Source organism: Schistocerca gregaria, chromosome X (assembly GCF_023897955.1).
Source record: "Schistocerca gregaria isolate iqSchGreg1 chromosome X, iqSchGreg1.2, whole genome shotgun sequence".
NCBI classification, from domain to species: domain Eukaryota; kingdom Metazoa; phylum Arthropoda; class Insecta; order Orthoptera; family Acrididae; genus Schistocerca; species Schistocerca gregaria.
The window spans coordinates 660,057,778-660,084,882 of NC_064931.1; the positions used below are offsets into that span (position 1 = coordinate 660,057,778).

Below are 27,105 nucleotides of genomic sequence, written 5' to 3' on the forward strand. Positions count from 1 at the left end.
CATTCTCCATTTGTGAATGGAAAGGGAAATCTCAACACAATAATCTTAATAGATTATGCAATAAAAGTACCCTCTATTAGACACATCAATAACTTACAGAATACAGCTGTATATATAGTTGCTGTAATAACCACATTGCGTAATGTAGTTATACTGATTATCAAACAGTTTAAGTAAATCTAATGCAGCAATGGTTGTTCTTTTGGTAGGTGTGCTGAATGCCCAGTTTTACTCGTATTGCCAATAAAGGTATGTGAACAGTTACCTGTATCCACATTTGTTTTATGGTGTCTGTAGGAAGTATCTGAGTGAATGAGCAAATGTATCATACACGCCATCAGATTACTTTTATAGCCAATTATAAGAGCAACTGTGTGTACATCACATTTTATCTACCTGCCCACAAACCAAAACTCAAATCAAACATGCTCAGGACCAGATTTGAGCTGGAGGCCTCTGGTTTACCATTGTGATGCTTTAAATCAATGAGCAATTGAGACTGATGCAGTTACTTTTGTAGCCCTGATTTTGATCACAAGTCACTTGTTACCATTTTTTGATTACACTGAAACACAAAATGAATGACACATTGTTCGAAAGCATTACTGATCCTGTGGATTATCTAGGACCACAAACAGAACACTCGGCACTAACAACTCAAGTTACAGAGGTGGAAACCACTTGCCGGAGAGACAATTTAGATAAACAGCCAAATGCTATCACAGTCCATCTGAGTAGTAGTTAACAGCAGTAGGCAGACAACACTACATTCAGATCTTGAGCTGGCTGGAGATACTGTGCTGTTCCTCACCCGCAGTGACTATACTGGACATGGGTGTCGTGCAGCTGATGAATAAAGTGGCACTGTTCATATTGATACGCCTTCACGGCATTGTGGCAACACAATGATGCCAAGTGAGTCTTTGCTAGCACTTCTGAGATGTTGATGGCCATAGCTTTGTGGGCGGGAGTGGGGGGGGGGGGGGGGGGGGGAAGGAAGGGGGTAGAGTAGTTTAAGCAAGAGCTGTAGTCAAGAAACAGGCTTAAGGTCATGAGGACCTCCAACAGCAGACACAAACAAGATGCGAGGGCCAAACAGCTGTATCTAGCAAGATGCTGGAGATCGTGCAACAGAGGTATCCACTGCTGTGGTAGTCACTCACATGGCAGGCAAGTCTAATACGGGTGACACAACCAAAGCAGATTATGATACCTGTGGAGCAATCCTCGTGCAATGGCCTCCTTAACTAACAGGTCTGTTTAACTGAAATTGACCTCCAGACCTCCTAAGGTATACTAGATGAGAGGGCCCACAGGAAAAGGTATTTCCCCTTAAACTCAAGCAGCACCCGATGGGGATGCGCATACAGTAACCCACCAGACTGCACTCGATTGGTGTAAGAAGCTAGGAAATCAGAGCCACTTCAGACTGACCTGTCCTCTTAACATTTGACATTTGGGTCTTAAAAATAGGGACAAAGCATTCCACCAGGCTGTTTGAGGCAGAATGAAATGGAGGAGCAGTGATGTGTGTGATACTATTATTGGTGCTGAAACTCCAGCTGCAACTGCTGTAAACTGCAGTCTATTATTTGTGACTAAGGTACTGGGATACCTGTACTAGGAGAGGTCCCTGGCTGTAGTAGTCAGTCGTCTGCTACAAACTGATGACATAGGGGATTTAGGAAAGAACCTACAAGGATGAACTATGTGGCTCCCAAGAGAGGTCCAGAAAACAAGTGGCATGCAGGCATTCCAAGTTCTAAGTGGATTCCAGCTGTTGCTGTGGTCTTCAGTGCTGAGACTAGTTTGATCAGCTCTCCATGCTAATCTATCCTGTGCAAGCTCCTTCATCTCCCAGTGCCTGCTGCAACCTACATCCTTCTGAATCTGCTTAGTATATTCATCTCTTGGTCTCCCTCTACGATTTTTACCCTCCATGCTGCCCTCCAATACTAAATTGGTGATCCCTTGATGCCTCAGAACATGTCATACCAACCGATCCATTCTTCTGGTCAAATTGTGCCACAAACTTCTCTTCTCCCCAATCCTATTCAATACTTCCTATTAGTTATGTGATCTACCCATCTAATCTTCAGCATTCTTCTGTAGCACCACATTTCGAAAGCTTCTATTCTCTTCTTGTCCAAACTATTTATTGTCCATGTTTCACTTCCATACATGGCTACAATCCATACAAATACTTTCAGAAATGAATTTCTCACACTTAAATCTATACTCGATGTTAACAAATTTCTCTTCTTCAGAAATTTGTTCCTTGCCATTGGCAGTATACATTTTATTTCCTCTCTACTTCGACCATCATTAGTTATTTTGCTCCCCAAATAGCAAAACTCCATTAATACTTTAAGTGTCTCATTTCCTAATCTAATTCCCTCAGCATCGCCCGACTTAACTCGACTACATTCCATTACCCTCGTTTTGCTTTTGTTGATGTTCATCTTATATCCTCCTTTCAAGACATTGTCCATTCTGTTTAACTGCTCTTCCAAGTCCTTTGCTGTCTCTGACAGAATTACAATGTCATCGGCGAACCTCCAAAAAGTATTTATTTCTTCTCCCTGGATTTTAATACCTACTCCAAATTGTTCTTTTGTCTCCTTTATTGCTTGCTCAATATGCAGATTGAATAACATCACGGAGAGGCTACAACACTGTCTCACTCCCTTCCCAACCACTGCTTCCCTTTCATGCCCCTCAACTCACAACTGCAGTCTGGTTTCTGTACAAATTGTAAATAGCCTTTTGCTCCCTGTATTTTACCCCTGCCACCTTTAGAATTTGAAAGAGAGTATTCCAGTCAACATTGTCAAAAGCTTTCTCTAAGTCTACAAATGCTAGAAACGTAGGTTTGCTTTTCCTTAATCTTTCTTCTAAGATAAGGCGTAAGGTCAGTATTGCCTCACGTGTTCCATTATTTCTATGGAATCCAAACTGATCTTCCATGAGGTTGGCTTCTACTAGTTTTTCCATTTGTCTGTAAAGAATTCGTGTTAGTATTTTGCAGCTGTGGCTTATTAAACTGATGGTTCGGTAATTTTCACATCTGTCAACACCTGCTTTCTTTGGGATTGGAATTGTTATATTCTTCTTGAAGTCTGAGGGTATTTTGCCTGTTTCATACATCTTGCTCACCAGGTGGTAGAGTTTTGTCAGGACTGGCTCTCCCAAGGCTGTCAGTAGTTCTAATGGATTGTTGTCTACTCCTGGGGCCTTGTTTCAACTTGGGTCTTTCAGTGCTCTGTCAAACTCTTCACGCAGTATCGCATCTCCCATTTCATCTTCATTTACATCATCTTCCATTTCCGTAATATTGTCCTCAAGTACATCACCCTCGTATAGACCCTCTATATACTCCTTCCACCTTTCCGCTTTCCCCTCTTTGCTTAGAACTGGGTTTCCATCTAAGCTCTTGATATTCATACAAGTGGTCCTCTCTTTTCTCCAAAGGTCTCTTTAATTTCCCTGTAGGCAGTATCTATCTTACCCCTAGTGAGATAAGCCTCTACATTCTTACATTTGTCCTCTAGCCATGCCTGCTTAGCCATTTTGTATTTCCTGTCGATCTCATTTTTGAGACGTTTGTATTCCTTTTTGCCTGCTTCATTTACTGCATTTTTATATTTACTCCTTTCATCAATTAAATTCAATATTTCTTCTGTTACCCAAGGATATCTACTAGCCCTCATCTTTTTACCTACTTGATCCTCTGCTGCCTTCACTACTCCATCCCTCAGAGCTACCCATTTGTCTTCTACTGCATTTCTTTCCCCCATTCCTGTCAACTGTTCCCTTATGCTGTCCCTGAAACTCCAGCTAAGGTGAATAATACTGTGGAGCTGCTGGAATGCCTGATGGGGGGTGGAAAAGGGGGGGGGGGGGGGGGTCACTGTGCATGTCCACTGATGTGCGACTTCCATCCTCACTCACTCATTTCAGCCCAGAATCACCTTCCGATACTGCTATTATCACTTGGTGCAAAGGCAATAGTTACCAGTTACCCTAACACCTGCATCAGAGCAGCACCCTTTCACCAAGGTGAGAGGGGTGCTGTAACTCTGAATGCAATACCTGCATACGTGCTGCAGCACACTGGTGTGCTACATGTCAAATCGTCCACCGATGGCATTGTGTGCTGCCTGCAGTAAGCTACAGAACTTGGGTACACAGCACGATAGCCACTGCACAGTCTTCCTATAAATAAGGTCATTGCAGCAGGCAATTGCTCTCACGTGTTCTTACTGTTTGCTTGTATCAGCTTCTATGTTGTTCATTTGAGGATGGATGAATAAACATTGGTTAATTGTTGCCACACTGTTAATCATGTCTTACATCATGACACTAGTGTTCATCAATATCATCTTAGAGTTGAATTAGAACTAAAGTCCATAAAAATGGACATGCATGGATCAGTGGCTGAGAGAGTTGTCAGGCCAATTTGAAGCGTCAGCTTGCTGGTTTCATCGCCTAGAATTCCTTTTCCAGCAATGATGAAATCATTTTCAGACTTAACCCAGAACAGAGGCAACGGTTTTAACTGCAAGCACCTTGTTCCCAGTAGTTGAGCACAACAAAACACACCCAAAACAACACACTTTGTTGAGATCTTTAATGTGCTTCATCATGCAAGTTAAGTACTTTAGTACACAACCATAAACAGAGAAACCTCCAAATATGGCACTTCAGCTTCACAAACAGGTAAATCAACAAGTTGCTTGGGCTCATCCTATCAATCAATCACAGCAGTGGATAAGTGACATTACACAAACATGTTCCTGATGATACAAAAAGAACACAGCGATTCGTATTTCAATATTTATTCAGTATTATTTTACTATTTGGTGAGTAAGTTTGTAATGACAGCCTGACCTTTCGATGTCAAGTTTATGTAAGAAGGTGATAATTTGGCTGTAAATAGGGAAAGACCCTAGTGATTCCATATGAAGCTCTCATACCCCTCACACAGCATGATTTAAATTCTTCCATCAATCCCATGCGATGATGGTTATGTTTTTATGATGTCTCATATCTTGGGCTATGATTTGCTGACATAAGGGAACTGAGCAGAAACAATACTAATTTACTCGTTTGCAAAGCTACACTGCCACTTATGGTGCTTTTCTTATTTATAGTTGTAAACTACAAATACATGTACTGTAAACTGGAGTGAATAGGGACAGTTTTGTGTCACTTGTGAACAGTAAATAACTTCTGTACTGAAAGTAATATTTTTATATTGTGTAACACTGTTCATGCAATCCATGCCATATAATAAAAATCTGTTCCCCTTTTTCTTACACAATTCTCTTGTTTGTGTCCCTACTATCCCCAACGTCAGGGTGAAAAGGGACATGTATTTATTTATCACTGTGTTCCCTATCCAAATATCTGGTGAGCTGTATAGGGACATAATTTTTCTTTTTAAGATGAATTTCATGACATTTATTACATAAATGTAGCAGTATAAAGGAACTTTTGTTTATTTTAAACCCATAACTATAATTTTTACAATACAATTGACAATTATATTCATAAGGGCTAACAAAAAATGACCAAATTGATTATCCAAAGAAGTCAGTCATTACATAAATAGGTTTGATTTGAAGGTGTAACGTCCTCTTCACACAGTTGGTGCCTTCAAAACACCAAGAATATCAGTTTTTGTGAACACACACTCATCGGGCACATCAGGAAAATCAAACACATCGGAGCACTTGTTCGATTGGCGAAGAAATGTTCCATTGTATTGTCCACTTTCTGTATCAATTTGAAGAACCTTTTCAATGAACACCTTCACACACTTATCATAAGAAAACTTGACCTTAACCCAGTCTCCTTACTTTAAATTGTTTATCTCATCATCTGCAGTGGCTGCATCACCATTTTGCGCATCTTCTACAGAAGAGTGTAGGTCATCTGGAATGGTTTCTTCTTCTTCATCTGAAAACTGTTTATAGTCATCTACATTAGTTTTCTGAAAGTCCGCTAGAGTAACACTGCGACTGGCTGGGACATTCAGTCTCTTTTTCCAACCCCTTGTCTGTTCTTTGTCATCATTCCCATAACGCATTATTTTTAAAAATTCTGTCACACTGTCTGTTGTAGAGGTTGGGGCAGCAGTTCCTTCATTTTCTTCAGGTTCAATTAGCAAGTTGTCAAGTACGTTCTTCCGGCTAAGAGGAAATATACCTGCCTTTTGAAAACCAGATTGGATATTATCTTCCAATGCTTCTTCCATTAAATTTAATGTTTTCTTCAGAAGAGATGGAATATACTTTTTCTCAAATGCTCTACATTTGTCATTTGCTTTGGATTTATTATTCTCAAGAACTTTTCTCTAGTTTATCTTGAGTGGTCGGAATAGGGAAATATCTAATGGTTGTGTCACATGCGTCGAATTTTCTGGAAGGAATACAAACGAGATGTTATGGTCCTCGCATAGCCTTATAACAGTTGGTGATAAGTGAGAACTTAAATTGTCACCTGTCATGAGCTTCCTCCCCTCAAATCGCCGACAGCAAGGTATTTTAAGTCTCTGGAACCAGTCAAGGAAGCAATTTCCATCCATCCAGCCATACTTACTGCGGTTATAAAAGGCACTTGGAGGGCCGCCTTCAGTCCACAAGTCATACATAGAAGCTGCTTTGTAGATTACATACAGGGGTAACAGCATCCCAGAAGCAGATGCTGCAAACATGACAGATACACTGGACTTGCTTTGATCCATCACCCCCTCTGGGTATTTGCAACCTCTTTTAAAAATAAGTTTTCGTCAGCTTGGGTCAGCAGAGAGAGCAGTCTCATCATAGTTTATTATCAGATGTGGTGGTACACTGGCTTCAGTACCTTCCACTGATGCTGTCAACTCATCAAAGTAAGTGTTGATAACTGCTGGGGACGCTTGTGCTCGGCTCCTTTTAATATTTTAACACAATCGTTGGGAGAGTTTTGTTTTGTGTCTAGTCAGGAAGCCAAGTGCCCAGGCATGTTATCTTTAAATTTAGCTACATTCTTGCCCTATCTGTCCAAGTGATATTTTACAAAGCAGCGCAAGTCAAAGGCACTTAATGGATATCCCCAACCTGCACAAACTGTAAGACATTCAAAAACTTGTTCTTCATGATTATTAGGAAGGCAAGTCTGACCACCTTTCTCCCTGAACTCAATATTCGCAGCATGCGTGTCTCTTGATTTCTTCACATAACGTTGTAGGGCTGATTTAGAAATTTCAAATTTTTTTTCTGCTTTTCTTATAGACATTCCACGAGCAACTGCCTGAACTGCCTGGATTATAATCTTTTCATCAACAGGACGATGTATGTTCGATCGAGGATCTCTTTTATATGTCCTAGGCATTGTGAAACACTGGAATGAGGGTAACCAGTAAGTAAATAAAGTTGTTAAAAGTAAATTTTGTCTATCATCACATTAAATATTTTTAAGTTACATGTGTCACCAGAACTACTTCCGGTATCTTTCGCCTTGTCCCTATTCACCCCAATATAGCTACACAAATGCTACTTGAAACAAACAAATTAAATGGGTGCTTTCAGATCCATTTTACTTTCACAGCTTTCTGTACTTTGTTGCCACAATTACTTCTTGATTACTGATTCAAGTCTCATTGTGAATGTCCTCCAAAGATTTTGTGTCTGACTGTTTCCGATAAGTCAAACATATTTCCCATCATGAGTAGGATGGGAAACTATTAGTTTTAGGTGTTCAATTATTTCACAAAACATTCTTTCAGTCATTACTGAAACTTCATTTTTGTCAACAAATTGGGTGTGAACAAAATCTATTGCTATTATTATAGCATGAACTGAAACCTAACTTGTATACTAATCTTAATTGTCAATTAAGGGATAGAGAGGAAACAAGTTGCACAATTATAGTTATTCCAACAAACTAATGCAAACCCAGCTATTTTAAAAGAACTTCTCCATAAGACCTATAGATTTTACTTTACATTTAATTAAAATTGCACGTGAATGCATTTATAATTATATCATTCAGTCACAGTCATGCAGGATAATAAAAGTATTGAGCCGTTCCATGCAAAGTGGTCTTTCTTACTAACTCCTCAGCTCTACAGCCCTTGAAGCGCCTTGGCCTGCATCACAATATCCTGCCTTCTATCCGATCCATGGCTTTCCGTCTCCATCCTCTAACACCCAGCATTTTCATATCTTCTTCAACTCTATACACCCATCTCTTTCTGGGGCGGCCCCTCCGCCATCTGCCTCCAGCCTTGCCATAAAAAAATCTTCTTACATGCTCTGTCTTCTTCCATTCTGACCATGTGCCCTGCCCACCACAGTCTTCTTATTTTAATGGTAGTGACAATGTCAGCAGGTTCTTCAAAAAGGTGTTTTAGTTCTGCGTTCGTATGAATGCGCCAACCTTCTTGATCATATATTGGGCCATATATTTTATGTAGCACCTTTCTCTCCCAAATGCTACGGATTCTTTCCTCATTTACAGTCACGGTCCATGTTTCAGCACCATACATAACTGCTCTTATGTTTTGTAGATGAGGATTTTGGATTTTCGTGATAAAAGCAAACTCCTAAGCATGGGTAATGCGGCAAAGTAGCACCTAATACCTGCTGCTATTCTGGCTTTCACCTATGTCATTTGTCTTAGTGATAGTCGACTCAAGGTACTTGAAGTCTCCCACCCTTTCAAACTCTGTCGGCTATACTGAGATTTGGTAGGTTTTGTTGGTTGGTCATTGCCATATACTTGGTTTTATCGACATAGACTGTCAGGCCAAGTTCTCTTGCACCTTTCTCCAGTTTATAGGCTTCGCCTAGCACAGCAGTGTTTCGTGTGAGTAATGCCACATCGTCAGCGTAGGCTAGGTACTGTAGTGAACGATTTAAAAAGGTTCCTCCTTTATTTAACTATCTGCCTTTTGAGTTTTTCTAGGCAAAGATTGAATAGCAATGCGGAGATATTGTGACCCTGTCTGAGACCCTTCAACACTTCCACTTCTCTGAAGATTTAGCCCTGTATTTTTACTTTATAGTTTGTTTCGCTGAGGGTCATCATAGATAGTTTAATGAGCTTTTTCAGGTATTCCAGCCTCTTCCATTGCATTCTGCAATGCCACTCTTGAGATGCTATCACAGGCTTCTCTAAAGTCAATATAAAGCTGATGTATGTTAATTTGATGTTTGTAACATTCTTCAAGTAGTATGCGCAATGTGAATATCTGGTCAGTTGTTGACCTATTTCTTTTAAAGCGTCTCTGATAGTCTCTCTCTCTCTCTCTCTTCCACATATGGAGTAAGTCTGTTGGTTAGAATCTTGGAGAAAATATGTAATATTTAGTAGGGAGATTCCTCGATACTCCTGGCAGTTTAATTTATTTCATTTTTTATTTATGGGGCACATTGTAGCTTTTTCCACTCATTTTGCATGCTCCCCTCTTATCAGATATTCAGTATTTTTTATGAATTGTTTTCCACAGCATTTCCCAGCCATTTTTGAGAAGTTCGGCCTGGATCTGATCTTCTCAAGGCGCCTTATTGTTTTTTAAGGTCTCAATAGCTTGCATCACTTCCCCAATGTAGGTTCTGGCATTAAAATCTCTGGTCCACCAGTTCCTCTTGCTCTAACCCTTCTACTTCTGGGTTCAATAACTCTTGGAAGTTTTCTGCCCATCTGTCAAGTATTTTATTACTCTCCCCTATCAAATCTCCTTTATTCCTACACATATTTGTTCTGGCTTGGAACCCGGTCTTTCTTTGTTTCTTTAATCTTTTTGTACATTATGCCAAGTGGTCTAATTTAATAAAATGTTCCCTTTTAACTATCACAGATTTTGATGAAATTTTGTTTGAACATTCACACTGGTTTCCAATGAACATTGGTAATATTTTAATTTCACCAATTTAATAGTTGCAGGGATATAGTTATTTGTTTGACCCCATAGTGCAGCTATCAACAGTGTAACAATGAATTTGAGGCAAATTTGAGGCATATCTCTGGCAATGTGTTTTTTGTAAGGAAAAAAACCACGCCACTTTATACAACTTTCTGTGTTCTCTTCAGTGAAAGAGTAAAACAAATTTCTGGGCAATTTGGATATGGTTAATTTGTGGAAGTAATTGTGGGATACACATGAAACTATATTGGCCCATATCCCACTTGTACTCAAATCAAATCTGACATCTGTTATGTTCTGCAATTGTTTAGTATTCTCTGTGGAAGATAATATTGAAAGTCCTGATCACTAGCAAATGAGCTTAACTGCAAGGCAGTAATCTTTTGACATCTATGCAAATCTTTTATAAAAAATGAACTAGAATAAGGACTTCAATAAAAAATAACAGATTTCTCTTTTTTGTGCCTCTAATAATTTAAGGTAATCACATTTGGAAAGTGTAATTTTTTGGATACTGTCTTACAAAAATTTCTTCCCAAATAATCCTGTCAGTGATAACATGTGGCCAATACTGTAGTTTTTTGTCATGACATTCTACAGGAAACTAATGAAAATTTTAAAAATTGTAGAAAACATATGCTTAGGATCATAAATGAGACCTCTTCTAGCTTTAGCCTCTTAGACTTATAGAAATGTATCACCTAGTTGGAATCCTGTGTGAAGAGACCCTTATGTTTGGGAATCTGTGCTAAAGAAACTCACCTGTGGCTGCTGGTGCACAGTTATTAGGCATGGTCCTTATGGTGATGGGGATACTGGTTTTCTCACTTTAAAAGGAACCAGCAGTGTTTACGTCACCATAGACCATACCAACAAAGTTATGCAATTTTTCGAGTGTACCCTAATGTTCCGCATTAACTGCGAACTATGTAAACAGCAAGTACGCTAGACCTTAAACTGGAATTAAAGTAGCACTTCAATAGCATTACACAATAAAGATATACTAATCATTCTCTATAACACGAACCCATTTCAAGAAATGTCAGGAATTCTGCTGTGAACTTCTCCAGTATTTACACAATGTGGCAATGGTGTAAAACTTGAAGGCTATTTATCGTTGTGTGCTGCAGCTGTTATGCAACGATTTTACCACTATGATCTCTAGTGCCTTATTTGGCCACATTACAGGAAAAACAAAACACCAAATGTAGTTTTGGTGGTTGATGACATACCCTTTCCAATGAAAACAGTGTAAAAGTTAGCACCAAACTTTTTTGTAATAAGTGCACCAAAAAATAGCCATTTTTGGCATTTTTAGAAAAATTGACGAACTTCACATTATTTTCAAGTGTCTTTTTTCAGATCTTGGCTGTATGCAAATCACTCAGGAAATCTTTTTTTATTATTTCACTGAAGAGAGCACAAAAAGTAAAAAATGACCTCATTTTTTTCTTACCCAAAAATTTTGCCAAGATATTATGTTTCTAAGGTTACCAAAAACTCATGGGTGCACAGTTGACAGCTGCACTATGAGGTCAAACAAATGACTATATCTTTGGGAGTATTTAATTAATGATTGTGAGACTACCTATGGTCGTTAGGGACAAGTGCAATTGTTCATACAAAATTTCATCAAAATCTGTGATGGTCATGCACAAATCTCTAGATCACTTGGCACGGAATGACCCTATTACTAGTTTCAGCTAGTTATAGCCCTTTTATGTGGCTATATTACACTAGTTGTCATGAAGTGATTTATAAGAAGTACTGAAACAAGATTAAACAAAAGTGTGCTAATAAAACTGCTAGTGAAGTGTGAACCACTCACTATATTGTGTAGTGAATGGTGAAGTTTTCCTGCACTTTGACGAATCAATGTGACAGAGTATAATACTGATATCTTAAACAGGGCTACGAGCAGGTCAGTAATGTATTTGTAAATTACCATTTACAATTTAGACTGTACTAAAACTCAAATGTTTAAAATCAGATTGTTGTTTCTTAATTAAACAATATGTTGACACACAGTTTCTCAGTTTATGTTCTGAATAAGGTTTACTAGTTACAGAACAGCATAATACAAAGAAACTTACCCATATGACAAGTTTTTCTTCTTCATGCCCGGCTTTCTGCCTCCATAATGGGACAGTACGGTGGTCGTTCGACACAAATACTACATAACAGTGCTGCAGTTCCTTAGGATGGTGATTACTTACAGCATGACATAAATGCCACACATTTTCTTCACTGAAAATAAGCAGGTCAAACCGGTAAACAAGAATTAACATTTAATGACCTATACAGTATGTAGGTATTAATGATAAGCACATCTAAGATTAAATTACTTCATCTTTTTTCTATAAAGATATAGAAGCACATTATCACTTAGAAAAGCTATTTCAACAGTGCACGAGAGCCTATAGAAAGACACATACAATGATGTGATGCTGATTAATGTTTTTAATGAAACGTTTCATGATAATAGCAGCCAGTATGATCAGAATTAGAGCACCAAAATTGCTGTCAGATTACAGTTTCACCTTCCTTCTTATGTGTTCATTGACTAAGAAGGCTCCTTTTAATGTCTTAGCTCTCACACTTAAAATATCACGCAATTATGAGTTTTTATTTATTTATTTTGCAAACAACTATAAATCCTACATGACACTTGTTTCTAAGGATCACCAAATGTCATTGAAGTTTAGTATTAAGCTAAAAAAGCTATTGTCACTTTAGCATGAGTGTAGAAAAAAATGAGAGTACAAATCACACCAAAATACACTCCTGGAAATTGAAATAAGAACACCGTGAATTCATTGTCCCAGGAAGGGGAAACTTTATTGACACATTCCTGGGGTCAGATACATCACATGATCACACTGACAGAACCACAGGCACATAGACACAGGCAACACAGCATGCACAATGTCGGCACTAGTCCAGTGTATATCCACCAGTGTATATCGCAGCAATGCAGGCTGCTATTCTCCCATGGAGACGATCGTAGAGATGCTGGATGTAGTCCTGTGGAACGGCTTGCCATGCCATTTCCACCTGGCGCCTCAGTTGGACCAGCGTTCGTGCTGGACGTGCAGACCGCGTGAGACGACGCTTCATCCAGTCCCAAACATGCTGAATGGGGGACAGATCCGGAGATCTTGCTGGCCAGGGTAGTTGACTTACACCTTCTAGAGCACGTTGGGTGGCACGGGATACATGCGGACGTGCATTGTCCTGTTGGAACAGCAAGTTCCCTTGCCGGTCTAGGAATGGTAGAACGATGGGTTCGATGACAGTTTGGATGTACCGTGCACTATTCAGTGTCCCCTCGACGATCACCAGAGGTGTATGGCCAGTGTAAGAGATCGCTCCCCACACCATGATGCCGGGTGTTGGCCCTGTGTGCCTCGGTCGTATGCAGTCCTGATTGTGGCGCTCACCTGCACGGCGCCAAACACGAAAACGACCATCATTGGCACCAAGGCAGAAGCGACTCTCATCGCTGAAGATGACACGTCTCCATTCATCCCTCCATTCACTCCTGTCGCGACACCACTGGAGGCGGGCTGCACGATGTTGGGGCGTGAGCAGAAGACGGACTAACGGTGTGCAGGACCGTAGCCCAGCTTCATGGAGACGGTTGCGAATGGTCCTCGCCGATACCCCAGGAGCAACAGTGTCCCTAATTTGCTGGGAAGTGGCGGTGCGGTCCCCTACGGCACTGCGTAGGATCCTACAGTCTTGGCGTGCATCCGTGCGTCGCTGCGGTCCGGTCCCAGGTCGACGGGCACGTGCACCTTCCGCCGACCACTGGCAACAACATCGATGTACTGTGGAGACCTCACGCCCCACGTGTTGAGCAATTCGGCGGTACGTCCACCCGGCCTCCCGCATGCACACTATACACCCTTGCTCAAAGTCCGTCAACTGCACATACAGTTCACGTCCACGCTGTCGCGGCATGCTACCAGTGTTAAAGACTGCGATGGAGCTCCGCATGCCATGGCAAACTGGTCGACACTGACGGCGGCGGTGCACAAATGCTGCGCAGCTAGCGCCATCCGACGGCCAACACCGCGGTTCCTGGTGTGTCCGCTGTGCCGTGCGTGTGATCATTGCTTGTACAGCCCTCTCGCAGAGTCCGGAGCAAGTATGGTGGGTCTGACACACCGGTGCCAATGTGTTCTTTTTTCCATTTCCAGGAGTGTACCTCCTTCATATGGTATATGATGATGTATCACAAACACTGTTCAAAACTCTTTAACCCCCTACAAAGCATCAGGAGACATGGGTCACTCAATGTGTTTCTGCAGCACACAACAGAAACTAAAGTGAATTATTGTCTATTTGACCTACAAATTTTGTATTTATTTCACAGAACTTACCAAACCTCTTCTTATACACTGAAGAACCAAAGAAATTGGTACACCTGCCTAATATCGTGTAGGGCCCCGGCAACACAGAAGTGTCGCAGCACGATGTAGCATGGACTCGACTAACGTCTGAGGTGGTGCTGGAGGGAATTGATACCAAGAATCCTGCCGGGCTGTCAATAAATCCATATGAGTACAAGGGGATGGAGATCTCTCCTGAATAGCACCTTGCAAGGCATCCAATAATGTTCTTGTCTGGGGAGTTTAGTGGCCAGCGAAAGCATTTAAACTCAGAAGAGTGTTCCTGGAGGCATTCTATAGCAATTCTGGATGTGCGAGGTGTTGCAGTGTCCCGCTGGAATTGTTCGTCGGAATGCACAATAGACATGAATGGACGTAGGTGATTAGACAGGATACTTACATACATGTCACCTGTCAGCATCATATCTAGACGTATCAGGGGTCCCATATCACTCCAACTGCACACACCCTGCGCCATTACACATCCTCCACCAGCTTGAACAGTACCCTGCTGACATGCAGGGTCCATGGATTCATGAGGAGGTCTCCGTACCCATACACGTCCACCCCCTTGATACAATTTGAAACAAGACTCATCTGACCAGGCAACATGTTTCCAGCCATCAACAGTCCAATGTCGGTGTTGATGGGCCCAGGTGAAGCTGACACTTGTTGACAGCCTGACATTGAAATCTGCAGCAATTTGTGGAAGGATTGCACTTCTGCCATGTTGAATGATATTCTTCAGTCTTAGTCAGTCCCATTCTTGCAGGATCTCTTTTCAGCCACAGTGATGGAGATTTGATGTTTTCCCAGATTTCTGATATTCACAGTACACTCTTGAAATGGTCGTATGGAACAATCTCCCCTTCATCGCTACTTTAGAGATGCTGTGTTGCATCGCTCATGCGCCGACTTTAACACCATGTTCAAACTCACCTAAATCTTGTTAACCTGCTACTGCAGCAGCAATAACCGGTCTAAGAACTGCCAGACACTTGTTGTCTTACACAGGTGTTGCTGACCACAGTGCCATATTATGTCATATCATGACATGCTTATGTATGTCCTGTTTCTTCCATCATCATTTTATGCAATACTTCTATAAACAATCCATGTATGTATGTTTAACCATGATACCTATACTAAGAAATCTGTCTACAGATGAATGAACACATGATACTAGATGAAATATATAAAAATGGTTTCATCCTGTCAGTCTGTAACACACTGGTATGCAAAACATTAAGGATGAAACTAACTTTCACACGCTGCGTCACTACAAAGTGACATAGCCCACTGAAACGTTAAGCATACAAGGGAAGAATTGCTACAGTATAGTAAAAGTAAGGATCAAAAATGTGCAATGAGACAAATACTTTTACTCAAAAACAATAATTTTGCTGAATGCAACAACAAATTTACTGTTACCAGTCCCTGTTTATCTTCACAATGCATTTCAAAGATTTAGGGGGAGATGGTGGCAGTCTTGCACTGATATTTTTGTAAATCCAAATCTTTGCCATTTTTTTGTTCAATCTCATTGAAATTGTACACATACAAATCTAATATGATTTTTTTTAAAATTGATAATTTTTAATAACAATCTAATGCAGTGAGATAATTTTGAATATTTTATTGCATTATTATTTTAAGGTACACTTTTTCATAATTTAGGGGCAAATTTGGCAATTTTTAATGGTAAAATAATCTACACCAATAGTTGTACAATTAAGTGCAGTAACTTTTTGGAAAATTAAGGCTATTATTTTCTGTGATATTTTGGATTCGAACATGTTTTACAAGCAAACTTTTCAATATATTTTTAACCACAAAACTGTGTATAGTATCTCGATTAAAATTTTGTTCCACTTAAATATTGCTTCAAAGTAAAAGAATAGGTATGCCAAATTTATTTTGCTATCCTTCCAGTAGTTTCTGATATATGTGTTCCTCAAAGCAGAAAACCTTCAGTTGCAGAAAAATCATTTTAAAGTTTGGATGAAATGAAAAAAAATCTATCCTACCTTAGCTAAAACTGCCCACTTCCATATTCCATTTCTTCCTCATCATCCTCTACAGCTCTTTTAGCTTCTTGCTCCTTTGCCTAGCAATTTTTTGTATGTTCTGGACTGAAGTCTCCGCTTTCGCGATTCTTTGCTTATCGATAATCTGCAGTATCTGCTCAGTGAAGACTCCAGATGAAAAGCCCTACTTGCTGAGGATGTGAAATCTTGCCACATTCTCATCATTAAACAATGCTGCAGCTTCCAAAGCAGAAATCTTCACCAACAAATCGCAAACAAACACAGTCTTTGGGCATCTTTTCCAAATAAGAGCATTGAAACTTTCATTTGGGTTCTGTTTTCCCATGCAGACATTTTTCTAGCAGTTCTGGTGAAGCCAGTGCTCTAAAAGTCGATTTAGTGGCCATAGAAACCTAATAAGGAAGGTTATTTTTATGGGTATAAGCTTTCCCACTTCCCTTACTTTTCACAAATTTGCACCATTCATCAGAACAGAGGCCACGTTGAGATGTAGTGTCTGTTGACAAGTAATGAAACCAAATGGCCCATACTGCTTTCCTCATACTGTCCAAGCTTGTGAGGTTACTTCTAATTGCAGCACCATAATAGACTTGTAGGCTGTCAATTCTCTTCTTTGTTAGTCTATTTTCACCTCCCCAGTGGCTTCCCATCCTCTAGTAGCTTGCCTTTATTGTCTGCAACAAGGCTTCGGAGTCGTCCACCCATCCTCTTCTGAATATGGCCTAAGCACTCCAGTTTCTCAATAGTGAAAACTTTTCCATAGGGCTGAATTTCAACTACATTCTTGAAAGCACTGGAGTCTCCATTTCCTAAGTACTGTTCTTATCTTACTCCATACTTTTGCAAAGATCTAGGGACAATGAATTTCGTACCTGCAGCTTCCATCCTACCACTGGAGCCTGCGTAATTTCTGCTACAAACATCTTTATGGGCTCCTTGCCATTCTGTTTCTTTACCTGCATCAATATATTTCTTGTGCAAGGAACATGCAGAACAATATTTAGACATCACCTCTACATCTAATACTTTTCCAGTGTCGACACTAATGTTTGTTGAAACTCCATGCAGTGAAGTATGCCCCCCTCTACATTCAGGAACTGTCACAGGAGACTGCTATATCCGCTGCTTCACTATGTTCTTGAATTGCCCCCAGGACTGTCATTATCATGCTCTCTTCACTTACTTCTGCAACTACATTGAGGATCGCAGTATTCATTGCAGAAAATTTTAGGGGAGGACTAGGCATGTTCATAATACTACATAAAAGGTTTCCACCATCTCTTCCAATCCCTATATATCTTAGTCCATAAGCAAATCTCATATTAGCTTCATAGATTCTATTACTGACCTCTGATGTCTTTAATGGTCTGTCAGCATCACAGTTTTGACACAAAATGTGCAATGTGCAAACCAAACCTTCTCTCTTTCCATCATCAACCAAATCCACATTTCCTCCACAGACAGAGTACTTGCAGGCTTTTCTAAGTGCTTCTGCCACCATTTCCATATACACAATACTGAAACCTGTATTTCTGTCGATTTGTTTCTTCTGACACAATCCCTGCCCCAAGTTTTATTTTAGATGCACTTGGAGACAAGCTAATGTTTGCATCTGTATGCCCGACCCTAACCTGAATGTCAGTTTTTTGCTTTATATTGGAAATATGGGACTTAGTATATTTTTTAAATACCTTATCAGGCCTAGACATTGTAAAAAGGGATCAACAGATTCAACCTTGCACAAGGAATGGCACAATAAATCAAGCGTCACTCGAATTCCACTGAATAGCACAAAACTTTTTTACAACACTCCCCACCCTTCTACACCACACTGAACCAGAAAATGGCTCCACAGCCTTCTGTACAACACTGCTGTTACATATACAAAAAAAAAAAATCACAGCCTTCTAAAGCTTTATTTTCTAGGCTAACCGGTCAAATTCTGCAATAAAATTTTTCCTCCATTTGGTACATTGAAAAGTGGGCTTGGTGCATTACACTTCTTTGGGTTTTAATGTTTTTTATGCCATTTAGCAGTCACAGGTTTCTTTCACCATCTGAACACGACATATATACTGTCATATTTCGTAAAAAAGTATGGCGTCTGGTAAATATTAGGTTCAAGGATTATATAATTGAAGAGAAACATTATCACAAAGTACAAAGAAAATACATTGTAACAACATTAGTACAGAATAAGTTTTAACGGATTTTGGAAACCATTGTTTTGAGGCGTTTAATACATGCATTGGAATAAATATTTCATGTGGTATTTTGTAAAGTTAATATAGCTTAAACTTCATATCCATTTAAATAATCAGATTACATGTTGCAAGCTTTAATTACAACAATTATGTTGTCTATAGTGGTAAAATTTTACATAAATAACAATTTTGGCTGGGATTCACTGATAGGAATGAAAATCTGGAGGCAGAAGCAAAGGAAGAGAAGGGGAGTGAGAGGAAGAGAGAGATGGTGGAAGGAGTGGTTGGATGAGAGCAAGCTTTCCAAAGTAGGGGTTTCTCAAGATTATATCTGTTATATGTAATAACTGCCTTAGGCTGGGTTAATATATTGTTTAATGCTTTAAAATATGCAGATGGATGTACAATTTGTGCCATTAGTTGATGTACATATAGTTTCAAGCTGACAAGGGGTATAATCTGTTGGGTTGCTGGAATATTTGTAAATGAGGTCAATCCCTTTGACTTTTGAGGGTATCATGGTAACAAAATGAAATACTTATGGTAAATATAACTGTGTGTGTGTGTGTGTGTGTGTGTGTGTGTGTGTGTGTACACATTGCAAATTTAACAAAATAGGCAGTTGCTAAAGACAGAGATGATATTATTGTAAATATTGTCATTTAAGATGGATTTCGGTTGTTTTGTTCGATGTTTGCCTATTTGGAGTGTTTCAAGGATGTCTGGTGTTTTACCCTTAGGTTGGACATGCAGGATGCTGATACTTGTTTTGTTAACATGGCATTTTGTTTTATGCAGGTGGGTGGCTATTGCTGATGTGTTTTTTTTTTTTTTGTTTTTTAGTACTGCCATGTGTTCTTTGAATCTAATCTCAAATGATCTGCCTGTCTGGCCTATGTAGAAGCAATCACAGTACAAACATTCGATTTTGTACACACGTATGTGATGATGAGTGGGTTTCATGTGTGGATATTGTGAGGTAGCTTCCGTCTAATCTTGTTGTCTGTGGTAAAAGATATGTTTACATCTTTTGGTTTGAAGACATTTGAAATCTGATATGAAATGTTACCTAGAAAGGGGATTGTATGTAAGATGTTTATTTATTTATTTATTTTTTTGTGATGTTATTGCTTTGCCACTATTGAGTGTATTAGGGCGTCTACCATGGAGCTGTTATAACCATTTGCAATAGCTGTTTGTTTTACTATTTAAATTTCTTGTTCACATTTGTCAACAGAGTGTGGTAGTTGGATAGCCCTATTGATCATGTACCGGTATGTTGCCATCTTGTGGGCTGTAGGGTGCAAAGAGGAGCTGTGAATGGTAGTATGTGTTTTGGTTAGGCTTCCAATAAATTTCAAACTTATGTCGTCTGTTGTTTATTCTAATGATAAGATGTAAAAAGTTTATATAGTCACTTGCTTGGTCTACAACTGTGGATTTTGTTTTCATGGGAATCGTTGAATAATAGGTTCAACTCATTATAGCGTCTTTTGTGCCATTGATTAAAATGGTGGTATCACCTACATATCTGTAGTAGTAGATATTTTTGAGGAGGTAGTGATTAGAATACAGGATTTTTTCTTGTAAGTTACTTTCAAATATTTCTGCTAACAATTTATCAATGGTTAGATAATTTCCTCTCTATGCCCGACAAGACGCCTCCTGAGACGCGACAATGTAGTAGTAAGCAAAACGCAACAAAGAATAACAATATTAATGTGGTAATAGTAAACTGCAGGAGCATCTATAGAAAGGTCCCAGAACTGCTCTCATTAATAAACGGTCACAATGCCCACATAGTACTAGGGAGTGAAAGTTGGCTGAAACCAGATGTAAACAGTAATGAAATTCTCAACTTAGATTGGAATGTATGCCGCAGAGACAGGCTGGGCAGTGAAGGGGGAGGGGTGTTTATAGCATTAAAAAGTGCAATAGTATTGAAGGAAATTTATGGAGATCTGAAATGTGAAATAATTTGGGTGAAGGTCATGGTTAAAGCAGGCTCAAACGTGGTAATTTGATGTCTCTATAGGCCCCCTGTCTCAGCAGCTGTTGTGGCAGAGCATCTGAAGGAAAGTTTGGAAAATATTTCGAGATTTCCCAACCATTTTATAGCTCTGGGTGGAGATTTTAATTTGTCAGATACAGACTGGGACAAACGGGTGGCAGGGACAAGGAATCCAGTGAAATTTTTTTAAGCGCATTATCTGAAAACTACCTTGAGCAGTTAAACAGAGCACCAACTTGTGGCGATAACATATTAGACCTTCTGGTGACAAACAGACCCGAACTATTTGAAACAGTTAACACAAAACAGGGAATCAGCGATCATAAAGCAGTTACTGCATCGATGATTTCAGCCGTAAATAGAAATATTAAAAAAAGGTAGGAAGATTTTTCTGTTTAGCAAAAGTGACAAAAAGCAGATTTCAGAGTACTAGACGGCTCAACACAAAAGTTTTGCCTCAAGTACAGATAGTGTTGAGCAGTGGACATAGTTCAAAACCATCGTACAATATGCATTAGATGAGTATGTGCCCAGCAAGATCGTAAGAGATGGAAAAGAGCCACCCTGGTACAGCAACCGAGTCAGAAAACTGCTGCGGAAGCAAAGGGAACTTCACAGAAAACATAAACATAGCCAAAGCCTTGCAGACAAACAAAAATTACGCGAAGCGAAATGTAGTGTGAGGAGGGCTATGCGAGAGGCGTTCAATGAATTCGAAAGTAAAATTCTATATACTGATTTGGAAGAAAATCCTAAGAAATTTTGGTCTTATGTCAAAGCGGTAGGTGGATCAAAACAAAATTTCCACACTCTCTGTGACCAAAATTGTACTGAAACAGAGGATGACAGACTAAAGGTCGAAATGCTAAATGTCTTTTTCCAAAGCTGTTTCACAGAGGAAGACTGCACTGTAGTTCCTTCTCTAGATTGTCGCACAGATGACAAAATGGAATTATCGAAATAGATGACAGAGGGATAGAAAAACAATTAAAATCGCTCAAAAGAGGAAAGGCCGCTGCACGCGATGGGATATCAGTTCTATTTTACACAGAGTGCGCGAAGGAACTTGCCCCCCTTCTTGCATCGGTGTACCGTAGGTCTCTAAAAGAGTGTAGCGTTCCAAAGGATTGGAAAAGGGCACAGGTCATCCCTGTTTTCAATAAGGGACGTCGAACAGATGTGCAGAACTATAGACCTATATCTCTAACGTTTATCAGTTGTAGAATTTTGGAACACGTATTATGTTCGAGTATAATGACTTTTCTGGAGACTACAAATGTACTCTGTAGGAATCAGCATGGGTTTCGAAAAAGACGGTCGTGTGAAACCCAGCTCGCGCTATTTGTCCACGAGACTCAGAGGGCCATAGACACAGGTTCACAGGTAGATGCCGTGTTTCTTGACTTCCGCAAGGCGTTCGATACAGTTCCCCACAGTCGTTTAATGAACAAAGTAAGAGCATATGGGCTATCAGACCAATTGTGTGATTGTATGGAAGAGTTCCTAGATAACAGAACGCAGCATGTCATTCTCAATGGAGAGAAGTCTTCCGAAGTAAGAGTGATTTCAGGTGTGCCGCAGGGGAGTGTCATAGGACCGTTGCTATTCACAATATACATAAATGACCTGGTGGATGACATCGGAAGTTCACTGAGGCTTTTTGCAGATGATGCTGTGGTGTATCGAGAGGTTGTAACAATGGAAAATTGAACCGAAATGCAGGAGGATCTGCAGCGAATTGACGCATGGTGCACGGAATGGCAATTGAATCTCAATGTAGACAAGTGTAATGTGCTGTGAATACATAGAAAGAAAGATCCTTTATCATTTAGCTACAATATAACAGATCAGCAACTGGACACAGTTAATTTCATGAATTATCTGGGAGTAAGCATTAGGAGTGATTTAAAATGGAATGATCATATTAAGTTGATCATTGGTAAAGCAGATGCCAGAGTATGATTCATTGGAAGAATCATAAGGAAATGCAATCTGAAAACAAAGGAAGTAGGTTACAGTACACTTGTTCGCCCACTGCTTGAATATTGCTTACCAGTGTGGGATCTGTACCAGGTGGGGTTGATAGAAGAGATAGAGAAGATCCAACGGAGAGCAGCACGCTTCGTTACAAGATCATTTAGTAATCGCGAAAGCGTTGCAGATATGATAGATAAACTCCAGTGGAAGACTCTGCAGGAAAGATGCTCAGTAGCTCGGTCCGGGCTTTTGTCGAATTTTCGAGAACATACCTTCACCGAGGAGTCAAGCAGTCTATTGCTCCCTAATACGTATATCTCGCGAACAGACCACAAGGATAAAATCATAGATGTTAGAGAGAGAGAGAGAGAGAGAGAGAGAGAGAGAGAGAGAGAGAGAGAGAGAGAGAGAGAAAGGCATACCGACAATCTTTCTTTCCACAAACATACGAGACTGGAATAGAAGGGAGGACCGGTAGAGGTACTCAAGGTATCCTCCACCACACACCGTCAGGTAGCTTGCGGAGTATGGATGTAGATGTTATGTAAAATTTTACCACTGTAGACAACATAATTAATAAGTTTCCTTTAGTTTATGTCTATGGTCACCGGTTTCAATCTATAATGACCATCATCGGATGTTTTATAGAAACAAAGAAATAATGTTTTTTTAAAACAGATCTGATGATGGTCATTATAGACCGAAGCCGGTAATCTGTTAAAAAAAAGTTGTGACCATATACATAAATTAAAGGAAACTTATTGTGTATATGGGTCACAGTTTTATTCAAGACAATGTTGCAGCTTGTGAGACAACGTAATTATTGTAATTAAAGCTTGCAACATGTAACCTGATTATTTAAATGAATATTAAGTTTAAGCTATATTAACTTGACAAATGTTGTTGTTGTTGTGGTCTTCAGTCCTGAGACTGGTTTGATGCAGCTCTCCACGCTAATCTATCCTGTGCAAGCACCTTCATCTCCCAGTACCTACTGCAACCTACACCCATCTGAATCTGCTTATTGTATTCATCTCTTGGTCTCCCTCTACGATTTTTACCCTCCACGCTGCCCTCCAATACTAAATTGGTGATCCCTTGATGCCTCAGAACATGTCCTACCAACCAATCCCTTCTTCTGGTCAAGTTGTGCCACAAACTTCTCTTCTCCCCAATCCTATTCAATACTTCCTCATTAGTTATGTGATCTACCCATCTAATTTTCAGCATTCTTCTGTAGCACCACATTTCGAAAGCTTCTATTCTCTTCTTGTCCAAACTATTTATCGTCCATGTTTCACTCCCATACATGGCTACACTCCATACAAATACTTTCAGAAATGAATTCCTCACACTTAAATCAACACTCGATGTTAACAAATTTCTCTTCTTCAGAAATGCTTTCCTTGCCATTGGCAGTATACATTTTATTTCCTCTCTACTTCGACCATCATCAGTTATTTTGCTCCCCAAATAGCAAACCACCTTTACTACTTTAAGTGTCTCATTTCCTAATCTAATTCCCTCAGCATCACCCGACTTAATTCGACTACATTCCATTATCCTCGTTTTGCTTTTGTTGATGTTCATCATATACACTCCTCTCAAGACACTGTCCATTCCATTCAACTGCTCTTCCAAGTCCTTTGCTGTCTCTGACAGAATTACAATGTCATCGGCGAACCTCAAAGTTTTTATTTCTTCTCCATGGACTTTAATACCTACTCTGAAATTCTGTTTTGTTACCTTTACTGCTTGCTCAATATACAGATTGAATAACATTGGGGAGAGGCAACAACCCTGTCTCACTCCCTTCCCAACCACTGCTTCCCTTCCATGCCCCGCAACTCTTATAACTGCAGTCTGGTTTCTGTACAAATAGTAAATAGCCTTTCGCTCCCTGTATTTTACCCCTGCCACCTTTAGAATTTGAAAGAGATTATTCCAGTCAACATTGTCAAAAGCTTTCTCCAAGTCTAAAAATGCTAGAAACGTAGTTTTGCCTTTCCTTAATCTATTTTCTAAGATACGTCATAAGGTCAGTATTGCCTCACGTGTTCCATTATTTCTACGGAATCCAAACTGATGTTCCCTGAGGTTGGCTTCTACTGGTTTTCCATTCGTCTGTAGAGAATTTGTGTTAGTATTTTGCAACTATGCCTTATTAAACTGATGGTTCGGTAATTTTCACATCTGTCAACACCTGCTTTCTTTGGGATTGCAATTATTATATTCTTCTTGAAGTCTGAGGGTATTTTGCCTGTTTCATACATCTTGCTCACCAGATGGTAGAGTTTTGTCAGAACTGGCTCTTCCAAGGCCGTCAGTAGTTCCAATGGAATGTTGTCTACTCCAGGGGCCTTGTTTCGACTCAGATCTTTCAGTGCTTTGTCAAATTCTTCACGCAGTATTGTATCTCCCATTTCATCTTCATCTACATCCTCTTCCATTTCCATAATATTGTCCTCAAGTACATCACCCTTGTATAGACCCTCTATATACTCCTTCCACCTTTCTGCTTTCCCTTCTTTGCTTAGAACTGGGATTCCACCTGAGCTCTTGATGTTCATACAAGTGGTTCTCTTTTCTCCAAAGGTCTCTTTAATTTTCCTGTAGGCAGTATCTATCTTACCCCTAGTGAGATAAGCCTCTACATCCTTACATTTGTGCTCTAGCCATCCCTGCTTAGCCATTTTGCATTTCATGTCCATCTCATTTTTGAGACGTTTGTATTCCTTTTTGCCTGCTTCATTTACTGCTATTTTATATTTTCTCCCTTCATCAATGAAATGCAATATTTCTTCTGTTACGCAAGGATTTCTACTAGCCCTCGTCTTTTTACCTACTTGTTGCTCTGCTGCCTTCACTACTTCATCCCTCAAAGCTACCCATTCTTCTTCTACTTTATTTCTTTCCACCATTCCTGTCAATTGTTCCCTTATGCTCTCCCTGAAACTCTGTACAACCTCTGGTTCTTTCAGTTTATCCAGGTCCCATCTCCTTAAATTCCCACCTTTTTGCAGTTTCTTCAGTTTTAATCTACAGGTCATAACCAATAGATTGTGGTCAGAGTCTACATCTACCCCTGGAAATGTCTTACAATTTAAAACCTGGTTCCTAAATCTGTGTCTTACCATTATATAATCTATCTCATACCTTTTAGTATCTCCAGGGTTCTTCCAAGTATACAACCTTCTTTCATGATTCTTATACCAAGTGTAAGCTATGATTTAGTTGTGCTTTGTGCAAAATGCTACCAGGCGGCTTCCTCTTTCATTTCTTAGCCCCTATCCAAAATACCACATGAAATATTTATTCCAATGCATGTATTCAACACCTCAAAACAAAGGTCTCTAAAATCAGTTAAAACTTATTCTGTACTAATGTTGTTACAATGTATATTATTTGTACTTTGTGACAATGTTTCTCTTCTTCTATATGATCCTTGCAACTAGCAGTTTCCAGATACCATATTTGTTTACGAAATGTGACCATATACATGTCATGGGTTATGACATAACGGAACCTTTGACCACTGGAGGTACTCTTATTTTACTTATTTTATTTTTACCGATAAATGTACGTTTAGTTTTTGTCAAAAGAAAACAAAAATGATGCTTTAGAAATAGTGTTCTGTTTCTCTACTATACAGTGGCATAAGTTCCTCCATAAAATTTTACCCCCCCCCCCCCCTTTCCCCCACACACAGCGTCATAGTAACAAATGTAAATCGACCTGATGGAGGTTTAGACCTTTGAAAGACATTGTGGAGATAAATAATCAGTGACTGTAACAGTACACTTGTTTCATTTAATTTCAAAGTCACAGTAAAGCTTAACCCAAAATGTTCGCATACTTTTAAGTATGCTGAAACAGCTGCAATTCATAATTGTATCCCCGACGTTACAAATGGTGGGGCCATGGTTTTTAACAAGTTGTTGGATCACCAGAGAGCAATGCATGCTCTGTAATTTGCTCCCATACTGGCCACGGGTTAGGTGAGGGGATCTTGTGAAACAGCATTCTGGTCCTCCACCAGTGCAAATGGGAAGTAATGAACTGTCACCGGTGCATGTGAGGTGCTGCAATGTATCTCCCTAACAAATGTGCTAGATGGGAATTAAGCCGGGAACAAGTAGGCCGGTCTTTTTGTTGAGTATTCACTTATTCCAGGAGCTGCTTCACATGCACAGTTTGATAGATTTGCATATTGTGGTCCATAAAAATGAAGTGAGGACCAAATGCATCCCTTGAAAGACAAATATGGGGAAGTAGTACAGAGTCACTATAATGTCTCCTGAGTGTACTGTGTTCAAAGATTTGGGACTCGCTATGCCCACGAAACATTATGCCTCCTCACAGCAAACATCTGGACCACCAAACCAATCATGTTTGACAATATTCCTGGGCACTTTATATGTTCCCACCCCTTGCCATATGTGGGTAGATAACACTATGCCCTACCATTAATGTCAAGCTTAGTTTGACTATGTGCAAGCATGTAGTTTGAAGAGGTAGCAGCTCAGTGTACTGAACTCTGCAGCCTGAATAACACCAA

At 39.7% G+C, this 27,105-nt stretch overlaps 1 protein-coding gene across 5 annotated transcripts in view; it reads right to left on the minus strand.

Annotated features, from left to right (window-relative positions):
• Positions 1 to 27,105, minus strand: part of LOC126299201 (protein N-terminal glutamine amidohydrolase) — a 76,435-nt gene that overhangs the window by 42,531 nt on the left and 6,799 nt on the right. For all 5 annotated transcript variants that reach the window (XM_049990984.1, XM_049990985.1, XM_049990988.1 and 2 more), the window contains exon 2: positions 12,007 to 12,160. In XM_049990984.1, coding sequence (XP_049846941.1) covers positions 12,007 to 12,160 — 154 coding nt within the window. The remainder of the gene's footprint in view (positions 1 to 12,006; positions 12,161 to 27,105) is intronic.